General features: G+C 34.1%; 1 protein-coding gene across 6 annotated transcripts in view; it reads right to left on the bottom strand.

The window, feature by feature from the left end:
- KIF21A (kinesin family member 21A) overlaps positions 1-19,597 on the bottom strand; it is a 160,071-nt gene that overhangs the window by 89,770 nt on the left and 50,704 nt on the right. For all 6 annotated transcript variants that reach the window (XM_031940477.1, XM_031940478.1, XM_031940482.1 and 3 more), the window contains exons 2-6: positions 10,887-11,109; positions 10,559-10,741; positions 5,947-6,096; positions 5,206-5,343; positions 422-589 (exon numbers count right to left, since the gene is read on the bottom strand). In XM_031940477.1, the coding sequence (XP_031796337.1) occupies positions 422-589; positions 5,206-5,343; positions 5,947-6,096; positions 10,559-10,741; positions 10,887-11,109 (862 nt within the window). The remainder of the gene's footprint in view (positions 1-421; positions 590-5,205; positions 5,344-5,946; positions 6,097-10,558; positions 10,742-10,886; positions 11,110-19,597) is intronic.

Raw genomic sequence — 19,597 nt, 5'->3', positions numbered from 1 at the left:
CCTGAAAATTCTTGTCCCTAGAATATGTTCAAAGTCATCAAAGCATTTTGGTATAAATTAAAAGGATTTGTAAATAATTAATGTTTAATTTATTATTACTATAAAGAACAAAATATATGTTAACTGAATTAGAAACCACCAAGTTTATAATTAAATACTTATAAAAATATCTTAATCAAAAATAATTGTAATTAATGGGAAGAAGAGGATTTCAACTTTAGTGGATAAATTGTCAATATTTGTCAATAAATTAAATGATAATTTCATTTGTTAGTTACTACCCAAAATCCCTCAGCAATCTATTTATATAAATGTTTTCATTTAGGATATTATGAAATAAAAAAGAAAAGAAAGACTAAAGGAACACACTGATATATTGACAGCTTAATACTTTTAATCATCTTAGTATCTTTAATCTTACTAGACCACAGTTGATGGATATGCCTTCTTTGGCTCTTTCTCCAGTAGCTCCTGTACGTTTTAATCTTTCTGATCCAGCAAGATCAACAAAATGAAATTTTGCAGTAAGAGTTTCAAATTCATTCATCTGGGATGACTCAGATACCATCTTATTATCAATTACATTTTCCTGCAATTGAGGAAATAAAAATCCAATTAATTTGGTTAGAATATTAATATTATTATTAAATATATTAAGAAAAGGACACAAACGCCTTGTCCTACTCTATAGATACACTATGAGAGGCAGACTGGTAAAAGGGACAGAGCCTTAGGGTTAGGAAGAACTGTATTCTAGTCCTGCTTTTGCATCAGAATGTCTATGTGACCCTCTGAGAGATATCTGACCTGTCACTTACCAAGGTAATTCTCTAAGGCTATAAACTGTAGAGGAAAAAAAAAAAAAAAAAAGCATTAGTAGAGTTTTCTCATTGGAAGTTCTGTTATCAAAGAAATCACAGATCTTGTCTAAAAACAATGTAGAACACAGTCAAGAAAGCCTGTGAAAGAGAAAGTCAAACAAAAAGTTCCACATAAAAACATCCAAAGCTTGGAGAGAGGAACATTCAATAGGATCCTAAGTCTTTTTGGTATGGGTATGTCTTTTTGTAAATTCATTATACAGATCAAATAATAACCCTCCAGTGGTATATGTTAGAAAAGGAATAGTGTAGCATGTTTACTAAGCCTGTACAAAACAGATATCACAAAAAATGTAATGGGAAAGGCAGAAACTATGTTGAGACACAATCACAACAATGTCCAAACTTGTCTCTTAATTTTACTAGTTTAGTTCCACTTTGTGAAAACATGCCCAATGGGAAGGAAAACAAACCAGAAGATGTGGAAAGGAAAAAGAATGGGAAGATGACATGGCTGAAAAGGTGGGAAGATATTATTACTCCATTAATAACAAGCACAGGACATAAATGATGACATATTAATGAAACATGACAAGTGCTAGCCAAAAGCTAAATGAGCCTTCTCTCTGTTTCTCACACAGAATACTCTACCTCCCAGCCTTTGTACTAGCAGTCCCATTTCCACTTTGTAGAATACTATATTTCCTTCAAAACCAGCTCAAGAATCACTCAAAGCCTTTCCACATTTCCCCCACAATACTAATTTCTTCTGTCCCTAAATGATCTGTATTTAACTACTTTATATTTACTTGTATTTATTCTCTTTGTGTTTATTCTATGTCCTTGTTGTCTCTCCTACTCTAACAAAAATTCCTTTTAAGCAGGGATTCTTTCATTTATTGTATTTGTAATCCCAGTACATTAAAGTTACTTAACTATTTGCTGATTAATTTGCTGACTAAGAAAGGCCTCTCGGCTAGGTCAAGAGTAACCTCTAGGTGCAATGTTCCCTAAAGAAAAGGATAAATAATTTACATTATATGTGGAGTCAATTTTAACTTTTCTCTCTTGGTAACAAAGTAGACAAATCTTAAAGTCCAACAATTATATTCTTGTATGCAATCAAAGAAAAAGATCAGGGAGAAAAGAAAGAAATATGGAGCCTGCTGATAGGACTGGTTCAAACTGGTAACAGGATTGAAGATCATTGGAGCAGTAGTAATAGCAAGCTGCTGCTGAGGGAACAATTTAATGATTTCCCTGGACTACTTAGACAAAGCTAGAGGCTAAACTAGTGCTCTGGCTTGTCCCAAGGGTAAGGAGTGGAAGCCGAGTCACCGCCAAAGGGAGGAGGGTCTATTTTGATCATCACCTGACTGTCCCAAAAAAGGGGGAAGCCCAAAAACAGACCACGGGATGAGACTCATCCTTCTAACCCCTCCTCTCCCCACACTGCACCACAATACAAATATACTCACAATAGGCCCAGAAAAAAAGGGTCCTGAGCCATGACTTTCTAGGTGATAATTATAAACTTTTTATTTTTGATATTATGGATACTGTTTGGGAGTCACTTAGGCTAAGTGGTCCTGATGTCAAGAGATGCATAAAAACAAAACAGGCAGTTGTACTTTTCCACTGTTAAATTGGTATTAAGTGTGAATAAAGTTAGCAGCTCTTGCATGAATAAACACTTGATTGATTGCAAGAGTCTTGAGTCTTTCTTTCAATTTATTGGACCCTTCTAAGCTTGTGGTCCTGCTAAAGAAACTCGCCCTCCCTGAGCTTCCCCCAAGTTTGATTTCCATAAAGAACAATGAGAACTTTTCTATCACAAACCCTCTCACTTACTATCCAACTGGGCTATGTTTGTTGCATGTGAGGAAAAGCCTCTTTATGTTGCAATAATGTGTGGATAAATAATTTTCTTGCTTTCTGCATCACATAACAGTAAAGCTCATGATTTTATCACGTTCTGAGTACCAATTTCCTAGAAATTCCAAAGTCAGATATTTGCTTAACTCAAGCTTTAAGAGGCCAAATAAATCATTCTGGCCTTCCCCATCACAGCTTTACCCTCCCTAAATGTTTAAAAACTTGATAGAGGTTTAGCCATTTGTATAAGGTCAGGGTACTCCCAGAAAGACCTAGACTCCCTCATCATCACTATCCTGAGTCATGCGTCCCTTGGGCCTTTGCCCTGGAAGAAATGGCGCTCTTGTGTCCTCTGTGGAGCCCAAATTCCATAATCGTAACCAAAAGGACTTTTCCTAGAACCAGGGGGCCTCCATTTTAGTGACTCTGCCTCACAAATCTGGTTTCTCTTCTATAAATGATAAGTGGTTTCTAAGATCCCTTCTGGCTCTAACAGTCTTTGAATGTATAGGGTCCATTTGACTACTTCAGCTCAGCCTCAATTTCTCTTTTTCCCCCCCTCCTCCCACTTCCTATGTCTCAATTTCAGTAAGAGCTGGATGTGCTTTCCTCTGTGTACGTCAGCACACATTTCCCTTCCATGAAGGTTGCTTCTTTCTTATTAAAACTAAGAATTTAGACGGATAATTCCTAAGGTCTCCTCTAGCTCCAATATAATATACTGTTAATTGGGAAGAGTAGAAATTCTAAGCCCTCTCCCCAGTCATTCTGTTTACTGTAAAAAGTATTAGCATTCTATCCACAATCCCAAGTAACTAAGCTTCTCAGATGCCAGTGGGAAGGAAAAACTATACTGAAAACTACAGGGAACTAACAAATGATCCTTTTTTGGGGAAGGAAGGCCGGAAGGCAGGAAAAGCAATTTCCTCCTAACCAGTGGGCCTGTAGAGTTTGTACTATTTGTTTCAGGTGCAAAAATTCTTAATTAAAGCTAAAGCCAATGGTTAAAAGCTACATGCCATAAGACTACTTAGCCATGAGCGTATTTTAATAGCTGCATAAGATAAGCCTAATATAGATGCTAATCAATTATTTCTCTCTAGAAGGTTTAAGCATTTAATTACCTTTGTTTTTAGCAAGGATAGAATGGAACTCAGTAAGATATGACTGAGAAAAAGAATCTTGTAAGTGCATAATGTAAAGGGCTCTGTTTTGAACACAAAAAAAATTCATGTAACAATTCATGTTGAAGGTACAGCTATCTTTCTAGTCACCCAGATTTACTATTTTCAAGTTATTTCTGACTCTTTTCTCTACTTAACACTTGACATCCAATCTGCTGCCCTATCTTATTGATTCTACTTCCACAATCCATCTTGTACATAACTCTTTTCCACATTTACACAACCACAATTTTACTTCTGGCCTTTATCATCCCTTCAACAACTACAAAAGCCTCTTAAATGGTTTCCTAGCTACTCTCTTTATTCTCTAATCTATCCAGCAATCAAATTTATATTCCCAAAACATAGTTCTCCTTGCCTTCACTTGCTCAAAAAACAAGCAAACAAGAAAAAAAAAAAACCTGTAGAATAAATCTGTAGAATAAAATGTTTTATTTGGCTTTTGAAGCTTTTCACATTATAGCTCAGGATTCCCTTTCTAATCTTACTGAAAAATGCACATTCCGGAGCAGCTAGGTGGTGCACTGGATAGAGCACTAGCCCTTTAGTCAGGAGGACTGAGCTCAAATTTGATCTCAGACACTTACCACTTCCTGGCTGTGTGACCTTGGACAAGTCACTTACCCCCAATTGCCTCAGCAAAAAAGAAAAAAAAAATACATTCTTTTCCCTCAGCCCTTACTTTCTGGCCAATTGGCTTATTTGCTATTTATCAATTGGCCATTACATTCTATCTTTAGTCTTAATGCTTTTGCAAAAGCATCGAGCTGTTCCCCATGCCTGGAATGTACTCCCTCTTTACGTCTGCCCTGTAGAATATCTAACTTCTTCAAACCTCAAATTGAAGTCCTAATGGAAAACCCACTCTGATCTAGGGCCTCCCCACAAGAAACTGGGTAGATATTTTATAATTTTCTATGTACATGTTGTACATGTTACTACAATTCTGTAGTAGGAAAAAAAAAACTTAATAATGGATTTATGTCTCTAATGCCTAGTGATAGTATTTATTAGCTAACATTTATACATTCCTTTAAAGTTTGCAACATGATTTAGATGTTATTTTATGTAATGCTCACACTGTAAGATAGATATTATTATTCTCATTTGAGACAACTGAAGCTGAGAAAGGTAAATTAATTTGACCCTGGTCATACAGTGTCTGAAGCAGGATTTCAAACACAGATCTTCTGAGTTCCAAGTCCAACACTATCAACTGCTCCATCTAGCTGCCCAGTTTCCTTGGCACATACTGAATAATTTAGGAAAAATCAAAATAGAATTAGGGAAGTCAAAGAGTTTGAGAAATTAGGAAATAAACTTACAGCAGCATCTATTCTGGGACACACTCTGGTCTGACACAAGTGAATGGTAAAAATGGCATGTGAACGAGAGCTTTGCACATTCATCTGAGTACTTGCAGTAGTTCGAGATAAAGCACCCAGCTTTAAACACTGCATCATCTAGAAAAGGAGATGAGGATAAAAGAATAACATTTGACTAACATTTAAATGAAATACAATAAAGTTTTACCATAAATGGTTAATCCAGTCATATTTACTGATATAAGATAAAAAGTTGCTAAGATGTTGTTTTACTTCATTATTGTAGGCACAATCTTTGAGATTAAACTCCAAATTCAATAGCATATTATTTTTATAGAACAAAATCCTATAAGATTTATTTGTTCAATATTCACCAGCATTTGTAGTTTTATCCCAAAATTCTTTCCTAATGAGACTTAACTATAAACTATTTATGTTTATCTATGTACACAACACACACACACACACACACACACACACACACACACGTCTTTTGCTAATTAAAAAAATTTTTTCATAGAAGTTTTCTATAAGAGATCACAATAATACTAATGTGACAGTAAATGATATAAAAAAGATTCTCATTCTCATATTTCACCTCATCCATTTTATCTCTTTTTTTCCATTGTAAATTTATTCAAATAAATGATCTTTGTATTTCAGTAGTTGGCCTAAAGCATTAAACATATTAAAAACTTTGTAAATGTTCAATAATTATTTGAAATACAATGCAGCCATCACCTCTGATTCTGTATTCACATTACGTGTTGTAACTCCCACAGTATAAATTCCTCCAGTTGAGTCTTCATGGATTCGTATATTGGACTTTTTGTTTTTTGCATCAATGTCACGTGTGGTATCAAAGAGATCAAGAACCTCTTCATTATAAAGCTAGCAAAATAAAATGTTGTAAAATATTAGTCTTGAAAATTTCCTTTTTGATAATTTCCTTTTTGATACTGCAAAATGCATTTTTGAAAATGACATCTCTCATCTATTATTACTCTGTATTTCTTTAATGAGCATTTAAAAAGCAGCTAACAAAAAGCAATTAAAAATAAATTCTATCAGAATATATTTATAAAAGCAGTTGCTTAAAGTATGTAAGATGCCAAACATCAAATGATATTTTAGGTGAACACATAGGGCAAAATGGAAAAATCAAAGTAAAAACTGTTAGCTGGGATAAATAAGCTTGAAAACAGATTTATACCACATAGGAAAAAATGTATACCTCACTTTTCACATAGTGGCTTAAGGCACTCAAAAAGTGAAACTTGACTTTTCAGTTGGCTTCATACAGTAATTAACAAAGTTAGGGCTTCTTAAAAGGAGATTGAGCAAATCTTTGTCGTGCAGGTCAAGACATAGATCCCAGTAATTGGAAAAAATGCATTCAATCATGTAAAATGCAAATTTATTTAAGAGCAGTAAAATTATCTTTAGCTTTAGAAAGTTAAAAATGTTTCTCAGGTGAACACTGTTTCTTTTAGGGGATTTAGAAATCAACAATTATATCATTCCTTAGTGAGCTATCAATAAGTCAGAATAATACCACAATCATAAGATAATATAATTTGCTATTTTCACATAAGCTACTTCCTTGGTAAAATATTTATTGCTATACTAAATTTGGATCTGGGTCAAAATGTGACAGTTTAATTTATGACTTATCAATATAGATATTATCTCCATCAGTGCACTCCTCCACACCTTCTTATCCCATGCAATTCTTAACCCTACTTTTCTTATCATTTCTCTTCATGGAGAATCTAATATTCAGAAGGCTGCCTTTTTAAATTATACTTTGTGGCTACCAATGTAGTATTCAGACTAGTTTGCTTTACTCTTGCTACATGAAGGGCCCTCCTTTTTTGGTCATATACTTTTCACTACTTTTCATGTGCAAGTGATCATTGGCACAGCACAAACTATTACCCATTTGTTTCTACAATTTAGATTTGTCTAAGTTTTTGGTGTTCCATAATTCATACCCATATAATTTCACTGAGGTTGAAAGAATGGGGTCTAGAGGCAATGAGCAGCTTATAATCATTGAAAGCAAAATGTTTTGTTCAATGAATAAGAACCACCACAACACACATTTATATAGCACTTACTATGTGCCAGGCACTGTAATCATTTTACAATTAAAATCTCACTAGATCCTCACAACCCAGAAGGTGAATGCTATTTAATATCTTCATTTTGCAGATGGGGAAACTGAGGAAATGTTAAAAGTCACACAACTAAGTAAATATTTGAAACTGAATTGGAATTCAAGTCATCTTGATTCTAAGCCCAGAGCTGTGTCTACTATGCCACTTATCTGAACTGATAAATAAAACTAGGAGCTATTTAAGTAGCCAACTTGATTAAAAAGAAAAACAAATTATCATATCAATATTATAAAACTGAAGAATTTTGAACACATTTGTAAGCTGATGAAGAATGACAATAACAGAACCACAAAAACATTTCAGAGACAATACTAAAAATAAACATCTCTGAAAGCTATTTAAAAAATGATAAATATAATGGCCACAGCATCAATGATGAAACAGACTATCCAATATACAGAGGTGATGGATTTAAAAAATATAGTAAGAAAAATTTCTGCGTACAAACAATGAGTTTTTTTTTTTTGCCTATGTGTAATACAAGGAATTTGCTCATTTGTTTTTACAGTGCAACAGAAAGTAGAAAAGAGGAGAAAGAAATTTCTGCTGGGTTTTTTTTTTAAATAGAGAGGTGGGTATCAGATCCCCTAAAATGACAGGAAAAGATAATGAATGTTGGAGAGGATATGGGAAAACTGAGACACTCATGCATTGTTGGTGGGGTTAGGAAATGATCCAACCTTTCTGAAGAACAATTTGGAATTATGTTTAAAGTGCTTTAAACTGTGAATACTCTTTGATCCAGCAGTGCCACTCCTGGGTTTGTATCCTAAAGAATCATAAAAAAGGGAAAATGTGCAAAAATGTTAGGAGCAGCTCTTTTTGTGGTGGCAAGGACCTGGAAATTGAATGGATGCCCAACAACTGGGGAATGGCTGACTAGGTTATGCTATACGAATGTAATGGGATACTATTATTCTATAAGGCTGATTTCAGAAAAGTCTGGAAAGACTTAAATGAACTGATGCTGGGTGAAAAGAGCAGAACCTGGAAAACATTTTTATACAGCAACAGCAAGACTGTGTTATGATCAGCTATGATGACAGCTCTTTTCAGCAACTGAGGCAATTTCACTAAACTTTGGATGGAAAATTCCATACACAACCAGAAAAAGAACTATGGAGACTAACTGCACATCGAAGCATCTCTCTTTTTTGTTCTGTTTTGTTTTTTTCTTTCTTGTGGTTTTTCTCTTTTGTTCTGATTTTTCTTTCCCAACATGACTCATATAGAAATGTGTCAACAACGAAGGTACACCTATAATTTATATCAGATTGCCTGACAGCATGGGGAGGGAGCAAGTAAGGGAAGGAGGGAGAAAAAATTTGGAACTCAAAATCTTACAAAAAATGAATGTTGAAAACCATCTTTACATTTAATTGGGAAAATAATATTCTATTGAAATAAAATTTTAAAAATAAAGAGGTCAGGATATTCTAGATATGAAATGTTACTTGAACTTTCAGATGAGGTCACTGCCCAAATGAATACTAACAAATTGTACAATACAACAATACTAAATTCTTTACCAAATTTCCCCCCCCCCAAATACCCAAGGCAAATGCCATTTTAAAATTTCTATTTTTTTAATGAACAAGGATCTATCTTTTCTCCTTCTGACTATAACTCCCTCTCCTTTTCTTATATGAGAATTAAAGATAAAAGTCTCCCTCCTTCCCCATTGCAAACATATAATGAAGAAAAAGAAATTTGCAAATTCTCATTCTGGACTTCGAATCCTTCACGCCTTTCTATGGGGAAGGAGACAACATGTTTTATCATGTGCTCTGGCATTGTGATTGATCATTATGCTTAAGACTTCTTAATTCTCCAAGACAATCCCAATAGACTTTGAATAGAAAATATCATCAGCATCCATTAAAAGAATTATGGAAACTGAATGTAAATCAGCACATGATTTGTTCACTTCTTTTTTCTGTTTTTTTCTCTCACATGGTTTTTCCCTTTTGTTCTGATCTTTCTCTCCCAACATGATTCATAAAGCAATGTGCATTAAAAGCTAATTGATTTTTTAAAAAAAGAAAACTTTTAGAGTTCTTAATTCTTTCAAAGATGTTTAATTTATTCTGATTCTGTTCACTTTAGTTCACATCAGTTAATATAAGTTTTCCTAGATTTCTTTACAATCATTCCTTTTCAACACCATTCTTATAATAAAATAATATTTCATCAAATTTACATATTCTAACTTGTTCAGCCATTCCAATTTATGAAGATTGCCTCAGATTCCCATTCTTTGCTCCATCAATATATCCTTAGTTAAAAGTTTGTTTTGCTTATTAGCACCAATTCTTCCCTTAACCTACCTTTCTTCTAATTCCCCTTTCTTCCTTCTTCCCTTTTCTACTATTTCCCTGTGTATTTGTATTTTTTTCCTATTTATCCAGTTCAGAAAAGAATGAAGACCGTATGTCAGTTGCTCAATTCTTATTTCCTCCTCCTTTTTGTATAGATAGCTACACTAATTAAATTACTAGTAACTAGATGAAAATTACATGAGGAAAATATTCTGAAATCAGTGCTAATTATCCTTGTCTGTTATAAACATTTATTAAGTTTTTATTCATTAATTGTAGTATAGTTTTCTTATCAGAATGAGTCAGGCATTTAGATCATAGAACTATCAATGTACAAAATTAAGCACACACAAAAGATACAATACATGTCAAAATAGCATAGTAATATAGTAAACACAAAGAAACAGCTCTTCTGATTTTTGATGAAAGATACTACTAAACTATGAGTGCAGACTGATGCATACCTTTGCACTTTATTTTTCTTGTGGGTGGGGGAAAAGAGGGTGAAACAATTAATACGGAAATAAGTTTTGCATGACTTCACATATATAACTGATATGTTTTTTGTCTTCTCAATGGGTCAGGAAAGGGCTAGAGGGAAGCAAAGAGACTGAAACTGAAAATTTTTTAAAATCAATGTTAAAAACGCATATTTTTTTAAAAGGAAAAAGAAACACCTTTTTCAAACATAATTTCAAAAAGCAGTACCATTTAAAAAAGAATAGATGTTCTAAAAATAGTCTTAATGTCATTCCACGTTTTTAAATTATCATACATACAAAATATCAACAATTCCTCCTCAGACATTTAATTGAAAAAAGTTTTTTAAAAGTTAAGAGAATAATTAAATATTACCTCCAAGAACTGAGAATTAACTTTAAAATCGGGAGGTGGAATTCCATTTTTAATAGCAATTTCTTTTTTTTCTTCAATACACTTAAAAAGATGCTTAACAGCACGAGAAATAATACCCTGTTCTTCTTCAATTATATTGACATCAAATCCTGTTCCCATAGTATATGTTTTTCCAGCTCCAGTCTAAATATAAAAAAATAGAAACATGAACAAACTTGCCAAAAAAGACAATTTTAAGAATATCAATAAAATTGCTACTAAACTAGCACTTCTGTCAAGAACTGGCTTGATTTATTTTCTCGCAGTTTGTTGTGATATAGGTACTTACTTGTCCATAAGCAAAAACTGTAGCATTGTAGCCTTCAAAACAACCTTCAATTAATTTTTCTATACATTGTGTGTAGATCTGTTCTTGTTGAGATTCAATATCAAACACGTAGTCAAAGGTAAAAGCTTTATCTTTTCCTAGAAACACTTGAGGTTCACCCGGTGTGACAGAAGTACAAATATGGCATCCTTCAATTTTTTCTTTTGCAAGTTGAGGTCGAATTCTGTGAAAATAAACATATAAATAAGATGTTTGGGTTTTCATTGGCTTAGGATCTTATGCTTAGTTGTCAGGAAAAGCAGTACAGCTAACGCCAGATCCATCAAAAGAAGCAGCAAGAAATAGTAGGCTAGAGTAGTATAATCACAGTTAGCTACTATGTTTACTTTGGCCACAAAAGACAAAATGGCCTCAACTTCAAAAACTACTCCAGGAATAAAGAAGTAGTAACTTGCTAAAGAAAGATCTTGATTTTCCAAATTATCTGTAATTCCCAATTACGAATTCAAAACATGCTAAAGATGCTGAAGGAGTGGTAAGGAATTGTTCATTCAAAGTGAATATGAAAAAAGTTGTTGACAACTTGAAAAAATTGAAAACTTGAAAAATTGTCTATGGGCAATGAGTATTCCCAGTTCTGTAGCCCCAATGTTCCAAATGTTTCTTACAATATCACATGTCAGATGTTTCTGACTAACAATTCTGTGACTAATTATTAAATACACAAAGTTTGATTGAAGATGACATGGAATAGGAAACTTGTAGGCATAATAAAATCTGAATAAAATACATATATTTTCAATTCTTAAGCAAGAAGATGATGAGCAGGAAAAAAAAAAGGAAAATGTACTGATTATAGATTATGTTTCATATGGAAATCAAAGTTTATTTTAATTTTATATAGTTAAGTTTGCCTTGACTATTGAATAAATATCTTTTGATTAAAAATTAATTGTATAAAAATTATATAACATATTGTATTGTATATAAAATACAATATTAAAATTAATTATATAAATATACTGTGTGAATTATCTAAATATCACTTGATGTGAACCCTAAACTAGCCTTTTCCCAGGAATTGCTAAAACTAGCCCATCCACTTCCTTTATTAATAATCTGGTCAGTTCTCCCAGACTATTCACTTAGTACATAATGATGAGAGGTTGAAACTGTTAATCAGACTCCATTGTCTCAATTATGTGAGACTGAAACTCTTAATCAGATCGGCCTCTCTGAAACTGTCTTGATAGCATATCTGGAGACAATTTAAGGACCTGGTCAGCCAGGTGGATGGGCTCCTCCTTGATTCCTCCCTGCTCTCTTCCCAACTCCTCCCTGGTTCCTCCCCTTCCTTCTTATATCCTCCCACTCTTTAAAAAGCTGTGTCTCTCCAAAGCAAAAAGGGAGGAAAGGTAGAAAAGGAGAAAGGGAAGGAGGGAGGGCGGAAGGAAAATAATGCAGAAGAGAGTGAAGGAAAAATAAAGGAAAGGAGGCAAGAAAGGAAGGAAAAAGAAGTCAGGAGGAAGGGAGGGAAAACGGGGAGGGAGGGAGAGAAGAGGGAAAGGACGGAGGAGGGAAAGAAACAAGGAAGGAAGGAGGGAAGGAAGGACGAAAGGAAAGAAGAAGGGAAGGAAGGAAGGAAGCTGTGTTGTTGCTATGGTCACTTCTTTCCTTTGGGTCAGTCTGCCATGACATTCAGTCCCGTGGTCTCTTTCCCCTCCTCCTCCCTTAATGCTCCCTGGTATTCCTCCTAACCTCACTTCTCCTCTTTACAACTAACTCTTTTAGTGTGCTAAGTCCTTTTCAGGACTTACCCTGCCAGCTAAGGTTATGCACCAACCTTATGGGGTGCTCCCTAAATTTCAATAAGGAATTTGTCTTTCATATGAAAGACACTCTATTTCACATTTACCATTCCTGGTGTCTCTTATTCTTTCATTGTATCTGTAATCTCTTCTCCTAAATAAACCTACCTTTTGCCAAAGAAAATGGCCATTGTGAATTCTTCACATCCCTGAACCCCAACATTTGGTGCTTTTCTTAAATCACGGTGCTACATCATCTGCTACAATAATCACATCAGTAATAGCATTGCATCAGGGATCCAACTGGCCACTCCCAGTTGGGAAATATGTCTCCCTTACCTCCTTCTTCCTTCCTTTTTTTGTTTCCTTCTTTCTTTCTTTTCTTTTTCTCTTTTTCCTCTGTACACATGGGGAATCATGCCCTTACCTGCAGGTGCTCTGCCCAAAGGAATATAAATTTTGATCTCTAAAACACAGCAAGATATCTTAGGATTTGTGGGCTGGATGTCTAGCCAATAATGGGTTCATCATGTTGATTTGGAAGGTTCAGAGGAAGTATAAATAGCATTTTCTTCTGTTCTGGCCAGAAACCCTGAGGATCTTCCCCTCCCAGGTAAATTTTTTGACCATTTTGCCTCATTTCTTTCTTATAAAGCATAAATCACTAAATGGGCAAACTGAGACTTGGGAAAGACCTCAGCTCAGAAAAGTCAAGATCCCACAGCATCCCAGATCACCTCCACTCATCCAGACCTATATCTTGCCACAAGACCCAAATGGCTCCAGAGGAGAGAAGGTTAGTGACTCTGCACAGCCTTCCCTCGCGTAAAATTCACTAACAAATCATAACATCTCTTTACTGATGTCATAGACAAACAACAAGGGAAAAGCTTAGTCATTAACACGAAAAAGAATTAAGATCCTTCTGTTGTTATTTCCATTTGTTGTAGTCATGGTGTACTTCTCTCACCATTAATTTATATTGATCTCATAATTTTCTGAATCTTCTTTTTCCTTTTTTCTTATAGCACTGTAATTTTCTGTTACATTCATGTACAACAATTGATTTAGCCCCCAAGAAGTCAAACAAGCATTTGTTGATAGGCTTCTAGTTATTTACTGTTAGAAAAAGTACTGTTCTAAATATTTTAGTGTATTTTCAACTTTTCTTAATTTCAATTCCCCTTCTCAACACTATTAGCCACCATCATCCTTATTCACTTCAACACTATCCCTCTAACATCTCATTTCATATAGGCTCATTCCTCCAAAACTCTTGCTTTGTAATTAATAAATATCCTTTTGTTTCAGATATCTTCCTTTAATGTTTATCATTTGAACTCACACAGGCCTAATTCCTCATATCTCCTTTCACTCTAAATCACTGTTCCCACAGGGGAATCAGAATACTCCTTAACCTCCCTTGCTACCTCCAGTCTCCCTCTACAACTATTATTTAACAAATTCCTCTCTTTTGACATTCCATTTCTCTGTATTTATCACTTAATCCAGATCCCAGTAACTGATTTCTAATGGCTCCCAGATCATGCTCCTTCTCTCACTACTAACTCACAATCTCCATTGCAACTCCTTTCTTTATTCAAGAGGATAAACTTAGTTGCTTAATCTACTCATCTCCCAAGACTTAACCCTTCCATTACTCTCCCTCCACAAAGGAGGTCACATTCTTAACATTACAAATGTTTAAATTCTGTAATTACAAAAGACCATAATCTCCTATCTTTTTATGCTTTCTTTCTCCTAGACCTATTCTTCATTCTCACAATGATCTCTACACTTTTTAACCACTCCATTATAGACCTAGTTCAACTTTATTTTCTCAAATACCTTGCTTCCTTGCTGTAATACAGTTTATACCGTGTCAATTACTGAATTACTCTGCCATCCATATTTCCTAGCTTTACTCACTTGTAGCGGAATAGAACTAGGGCCTCCTTTTCAAATTTAAAATCTTCTTTGGTATTCAAAGCCTTTCATCAAAGCCTCTCATCTTCCCAGTCTTTTTCTATTTTCTATTTTACATGCCTACCACAGCTTTATTGCTATTCTGGGAACAATACAACTCCAAGCATTTTCACTGGCTGTCTGTCCTTCCTCCGTGGAATGCTCTCCTCTCTCATCCTACAAATATCAGCTAAAACCTCATTTTCTACAGGAAGCCTTTAATAATCCCTCTTAATTCTAGTACTTTCACTCTGTTGATTATTTTCCCCCTTTATCCTATACTTTGTTATTTTGTACATAGTAGTTCACATGTTGTCTTTCCCATTAGCTTGTCCCCAGCCCCATCAAGGGAAAGGAGTATCTTTTGCCTTTCTTTATTTCTTTAGCCCTTATAACATGGCACATAGTAGACACACATAAAATGTAAATAGACAGACTGATTTACCAGAGCATACACAAATATTCCCTGTCTGCTTCTAATCCAAACAAAAGAGGAACTGAGATGAGAACTTGTTTCTAGTTCATTATTTATTAACTCAAGTCTCAAGCCCTAAATCTCTTTTCTAGCTGCTGAACTAGAAAATTTGATGACTCAGATGTCACATCTGGTAGAAAAAGAGATGGCTTCTGACAGGCAGTCAGAACTGTTCTCTGAAATATAGTTATGTTGTGATAAGATCATGTGATTCTGGTATCAGGAGGTAGGAAAGAAAGCTCCTTCATTTTCCTAGAAAAAAAAAATGGATAGACATGATAATTGTGGTAATATGTATAGAAGAATTGTACAAGTTTAACATATATTGGATTACTTGCCATCTAGGGGAGGAGATAAAAGGGAAGGGAAGGAGAAAAAAATTTGGGAACAAGATTTTGTAAGGGTCGAAAATGCATGTTTTTGAAAATTAAAAAAAGCTTTAATTAAAAAAATGGATAGGCTGGGGGTTGCCAAGGTCCCACACTTTCTACACAGACCACAGCCTTAATTAATAGGTCTTGTACCAAGGACCACCTAACTGCTTTTGCTTCTTCTCTTTTGTGTTTAGTAATTGACATCAAAAAGCTCTAGAAGGTCCTGAAATGCTTTTGACAGGGGCAGTTGCTACCACAATTAGTGGCTAGAAATAGCAAGCTTAGATTTTCAACTAGAAAAGCATCATCATTAGAGGGATGGAGAAACAGAAAGATCAGACTTGGTATTTGATTGGACAAATAGCCAAAGCAAAATTGAACTGTGAAATAATTCTACTTAATTAGTAGACTCCTAGCATACTGTAGCAGTAATTATTATCAGTCACTAACTTCTGTTCCCTTGGCTAAGTGAGAATAAATTTTCTGTTCCATATTCAATTCAAATTTGTACGCTGGCTACCTAATTCATATTTGTTTTACTGACTCCACTTTTTGGTAAACATGAGACAAGAGGCAAAAATTTGTCTGCCATAGCCAAGGAAGAGGTGACTAATAAATGTGAGAGGAGGAAATGTGACTGGGAAGTTTGATCCCTGAGCAATGAATATTGTACATATTAGTATGGCAAAGTAATATCAAAGAGGGATAAGTATCTTCAGCATCTGTGAAATCCAGTAATAGTTACCTCTCTAGCTCTATGCTAGTTGTGGGAGAACTCAACAAGTTTTTGTGGGATTGATAAAAGTCAAATCTGAGTGCTTAATTACTTTTCTGGAACTCTTTACATGGTTAAGTTTTACTTGATTATTTTTGTTCTTTTTTTTTTCTTCCTTTTTGAACTGACCTTTCTTAATCTATTATTGGAACTCTATTAAGATTGCTCTTACAGTAGAGGGAATCCATTGGGGAAATTTTGGGTGTTTTATGGTATGAAATACAGAGGAAATTATCTGGAGAAAGAGTGTACTTTGTGTGTGAAAAACAAACACAGAGGTTTTTCAAAGACCTTCCTCTCTGCTACCTACTCTATAGTTACTAAAAACACAGAGAACACTCTGGTAAATAAAGGTTATGGTTCTTAATATGAATGTTATTAGGTGACCTTATGCCTTATCTTGCCAATAACCAGATCTATAAGTTACTTTCCATTTCTTCACCATGCTGCCTGCACTTTGACCATAATTCTCTTTCTCCCACTGTAACTTAGATTCTGCCCCTGGGTTCTAATGTTAATTTTAACCTCTTCTTGTCCCAAATCAGGTCTCCAAATCACTTCTCATTATCAAGGGTATCAAACCCAAAACTCTTCCAAGTGCAGATAAATTTAAAATATATAGAATATAGATAATGCTAATGTTGTTTTCTAATTTAATACACCAGACCATAGGGATCTTTAATATATGATTCTTGTTTCCATTTGAATTTGACACCACTGATCTATAAAACATGTGGCCCATTCCAATATGATCATTAGAATGTAAGGCAGGGGTCCTCAAACTACGGCCCGTGGACCAGATACAGTAGCTAAGGATGTTTATTTCCCCTTACTCAGGGCTATGAAGTTTCTTTATTTAAAGGCCCACAAAACAAAGATTTTGTTTTTACTATAGTCCGGCCCTCCAACTGTCTGAGGGACAGTGAACCGGCCCTCTTATTTAAAAAGTTTGAGAACCCCTTAGAGGTAAGGATAATTTTGATTATTTGTATTTGTATCTACTTTTTATGGATCAAGTCATAGACCATCTCAGAGAAAACTAAACAATTCTTAAAATGAAAAAAAAAATTAACAGTGAATGAAACGTTTTATGGATGTATTATTTACATTTTATTAAGTTATTATAATTTATTAAGCCAATTCCATTTCAACTTAATATACAAAAGTTATATACAAAGTAATAAGGATTAGGATAAGATATCATTCCAGAATGTCTTTGATTTAATTTTATAACTTATACTCAATAATCTATTTTCCTTGCTAATGAAGGCGAATATTTAGAAAGATCAATAATCAATTATTTCATATCATCAAAATCTAAAGGCTCCTTAAGAATTACCAAGATAGATACTCCACTGCAAGGAGGTAAAAAACTGCCAGTGTTCTGATCATGTAACACCCTTGCAATTCATCTAGGGTCACAATAAAGGAGATGGAATCTCAGAAATGGACATCGTAAGATGGGTGCATTTGAAAAGTTAAAGATTTAGGTACTAAAGAGATACTGTTTTAAACCAACTGAAACCTTCCATAAATTGTGTATAAATCAGGAATTCTTAGCTGAACCAATTCAAACTAATTTAACCAAATTAAACTAGGAAGTTTGAAAACTAACTTGCCATAAGTCTAAATTGCAATCATGAAGTCTGAGGTCATGAACTGTCAAAACATGCCAATCCTTAAGTTAAAGTAAGTAGTGGGAAAAAGCATGTATAGCACCAAGAGGAACACAAATGGATATCACGAAAATGAAAACAGAAGGCAGACAAAAAGGAAAATGAAAATATATACTCACATATATATGTGCCAAGTATAGTTATATATAGGGGGAACATAAAATGAAAGTTTAGGGAAAAAATTAGAGTGCAACTTTTTCAGCTGTTGCCCCCTCTTAGCGTTTTAGTACTTAAGGGATAACCTTACCAATATCTAGGTTGTTTTAATAACACAAGGTATTTCTCTAGTAACAGTAAAAAAACAAAATAAAAACACAACCTTCCTAGAAAAACTCCAATTAAGGAGTAGAAACTAATGTCCTTACTTGGTTGCAATGAGCAAATAGACTATGTCCCTACTGATAGTCCAGTTTTTAACAATTTAAAAGTTAACAGACAGTTAATATTTAGGGAAACCATTAGCACATATAAAATACAATTTTTGGACTCAGACATCATTATCTTGCTTTACTCCTTGGTTTTTTATTTTTGTTTATATTCTTTATTAATCCAGACTTGCTATTTTGTTACTTTGGGAAATTCTGGGTATAGATACTATTTGTACTGATTTAGCTTCGAAATTTGACTATAACAATCATCTTTTAGAGTTGCCTGGGGTTATAATAGGTTACATCTTGGTCAGCGTTACATAGCCAGTATGAGTCAGAGGCAATACTTATAACAGGCTCTTCCTAACTCCAAAGTATGACTTGTGCACTATAAATTATTTTGAATTTTTTGCTATAAAAACTATCTGATGATTTGGGCTGGAGAAAGGGAAGATCCTTCAAATATGCTGAATTCCCATCAGTTATCAAGTTGTCAAGTCAGACATAATCCAATACCCCTGGTTCAGTCAAAGACAGCTTCATAGGTTAATACTTTCTTTCTAAAAGGAATAGGCGACTTTTCTAAAAGATCCATTTATTAACAGGGACTATATATTTCCAAACATAACACCACTCAAAAACTTGAACATTTTTTTCTCCATTAAGCAATATATTATAGCTTCATCTCAGGAAAGCTTTAATTTTCAGCTCAATATAAAGTACAATAAACTTGTAATAATGAGAATTTTTGTACTAATCCTATCGATTGTGTTCTAGTTACATACTACTTGATAAATTTCAGACAAATAGAATCAAAAGCTATACAAAAACCTCCCATTAAATGAAATTAAATCACTTCCATCCTTTTCAATAAATATTTATTAAGCACACTGATAAAATATTTATGTGCAAGGTGTTACAACAGCTGAATACTGTACAATACACTGTACAATTTTTCTTCACAAATTACAATATATAAGTGATTGGGTCTTGTTGCTTCTCTAAATGTCTAAATAATTTCTATTCTTGTCAAATAGTAGCCTGACATCCAAAAATTTTTCTAAATTATAATTAGTGAATAAACAATATTATCAAATTACTACTTACTTTGCTCTACATTAGTTCATGGAAGTCTTCAATTTTCTCTGAAATTATCCTTTTCATTTCTTAAAGTACACTAATATTCCGCTATAATCTTACACCATAATCCGTTTAGCCATTCCCCAAAAAAAGACAGTCCCAAAAACTGTTACAACTATTTTTGCATATA

Source organism: Sarcophilus harrisii, chromosome 5, assembly GCF_902635505.1.
Source record: "Sarcophilus harrisii chromosome 5, mSarHar1.11, whole genome shotgun sequence".
Classification (NCBI taxonomy): Eukaryota; Metazoa; Chordata; class Mammalia; order Dasyuromorphia; family Dasyuridae; genus Sarcophilus; species Sarcophilus harrisii.
The sequence above is the reverse complement of the archived record's forward strand: the minus strand, read 5'-3'. Positions and strand labels throughout refer to the sequence as shown.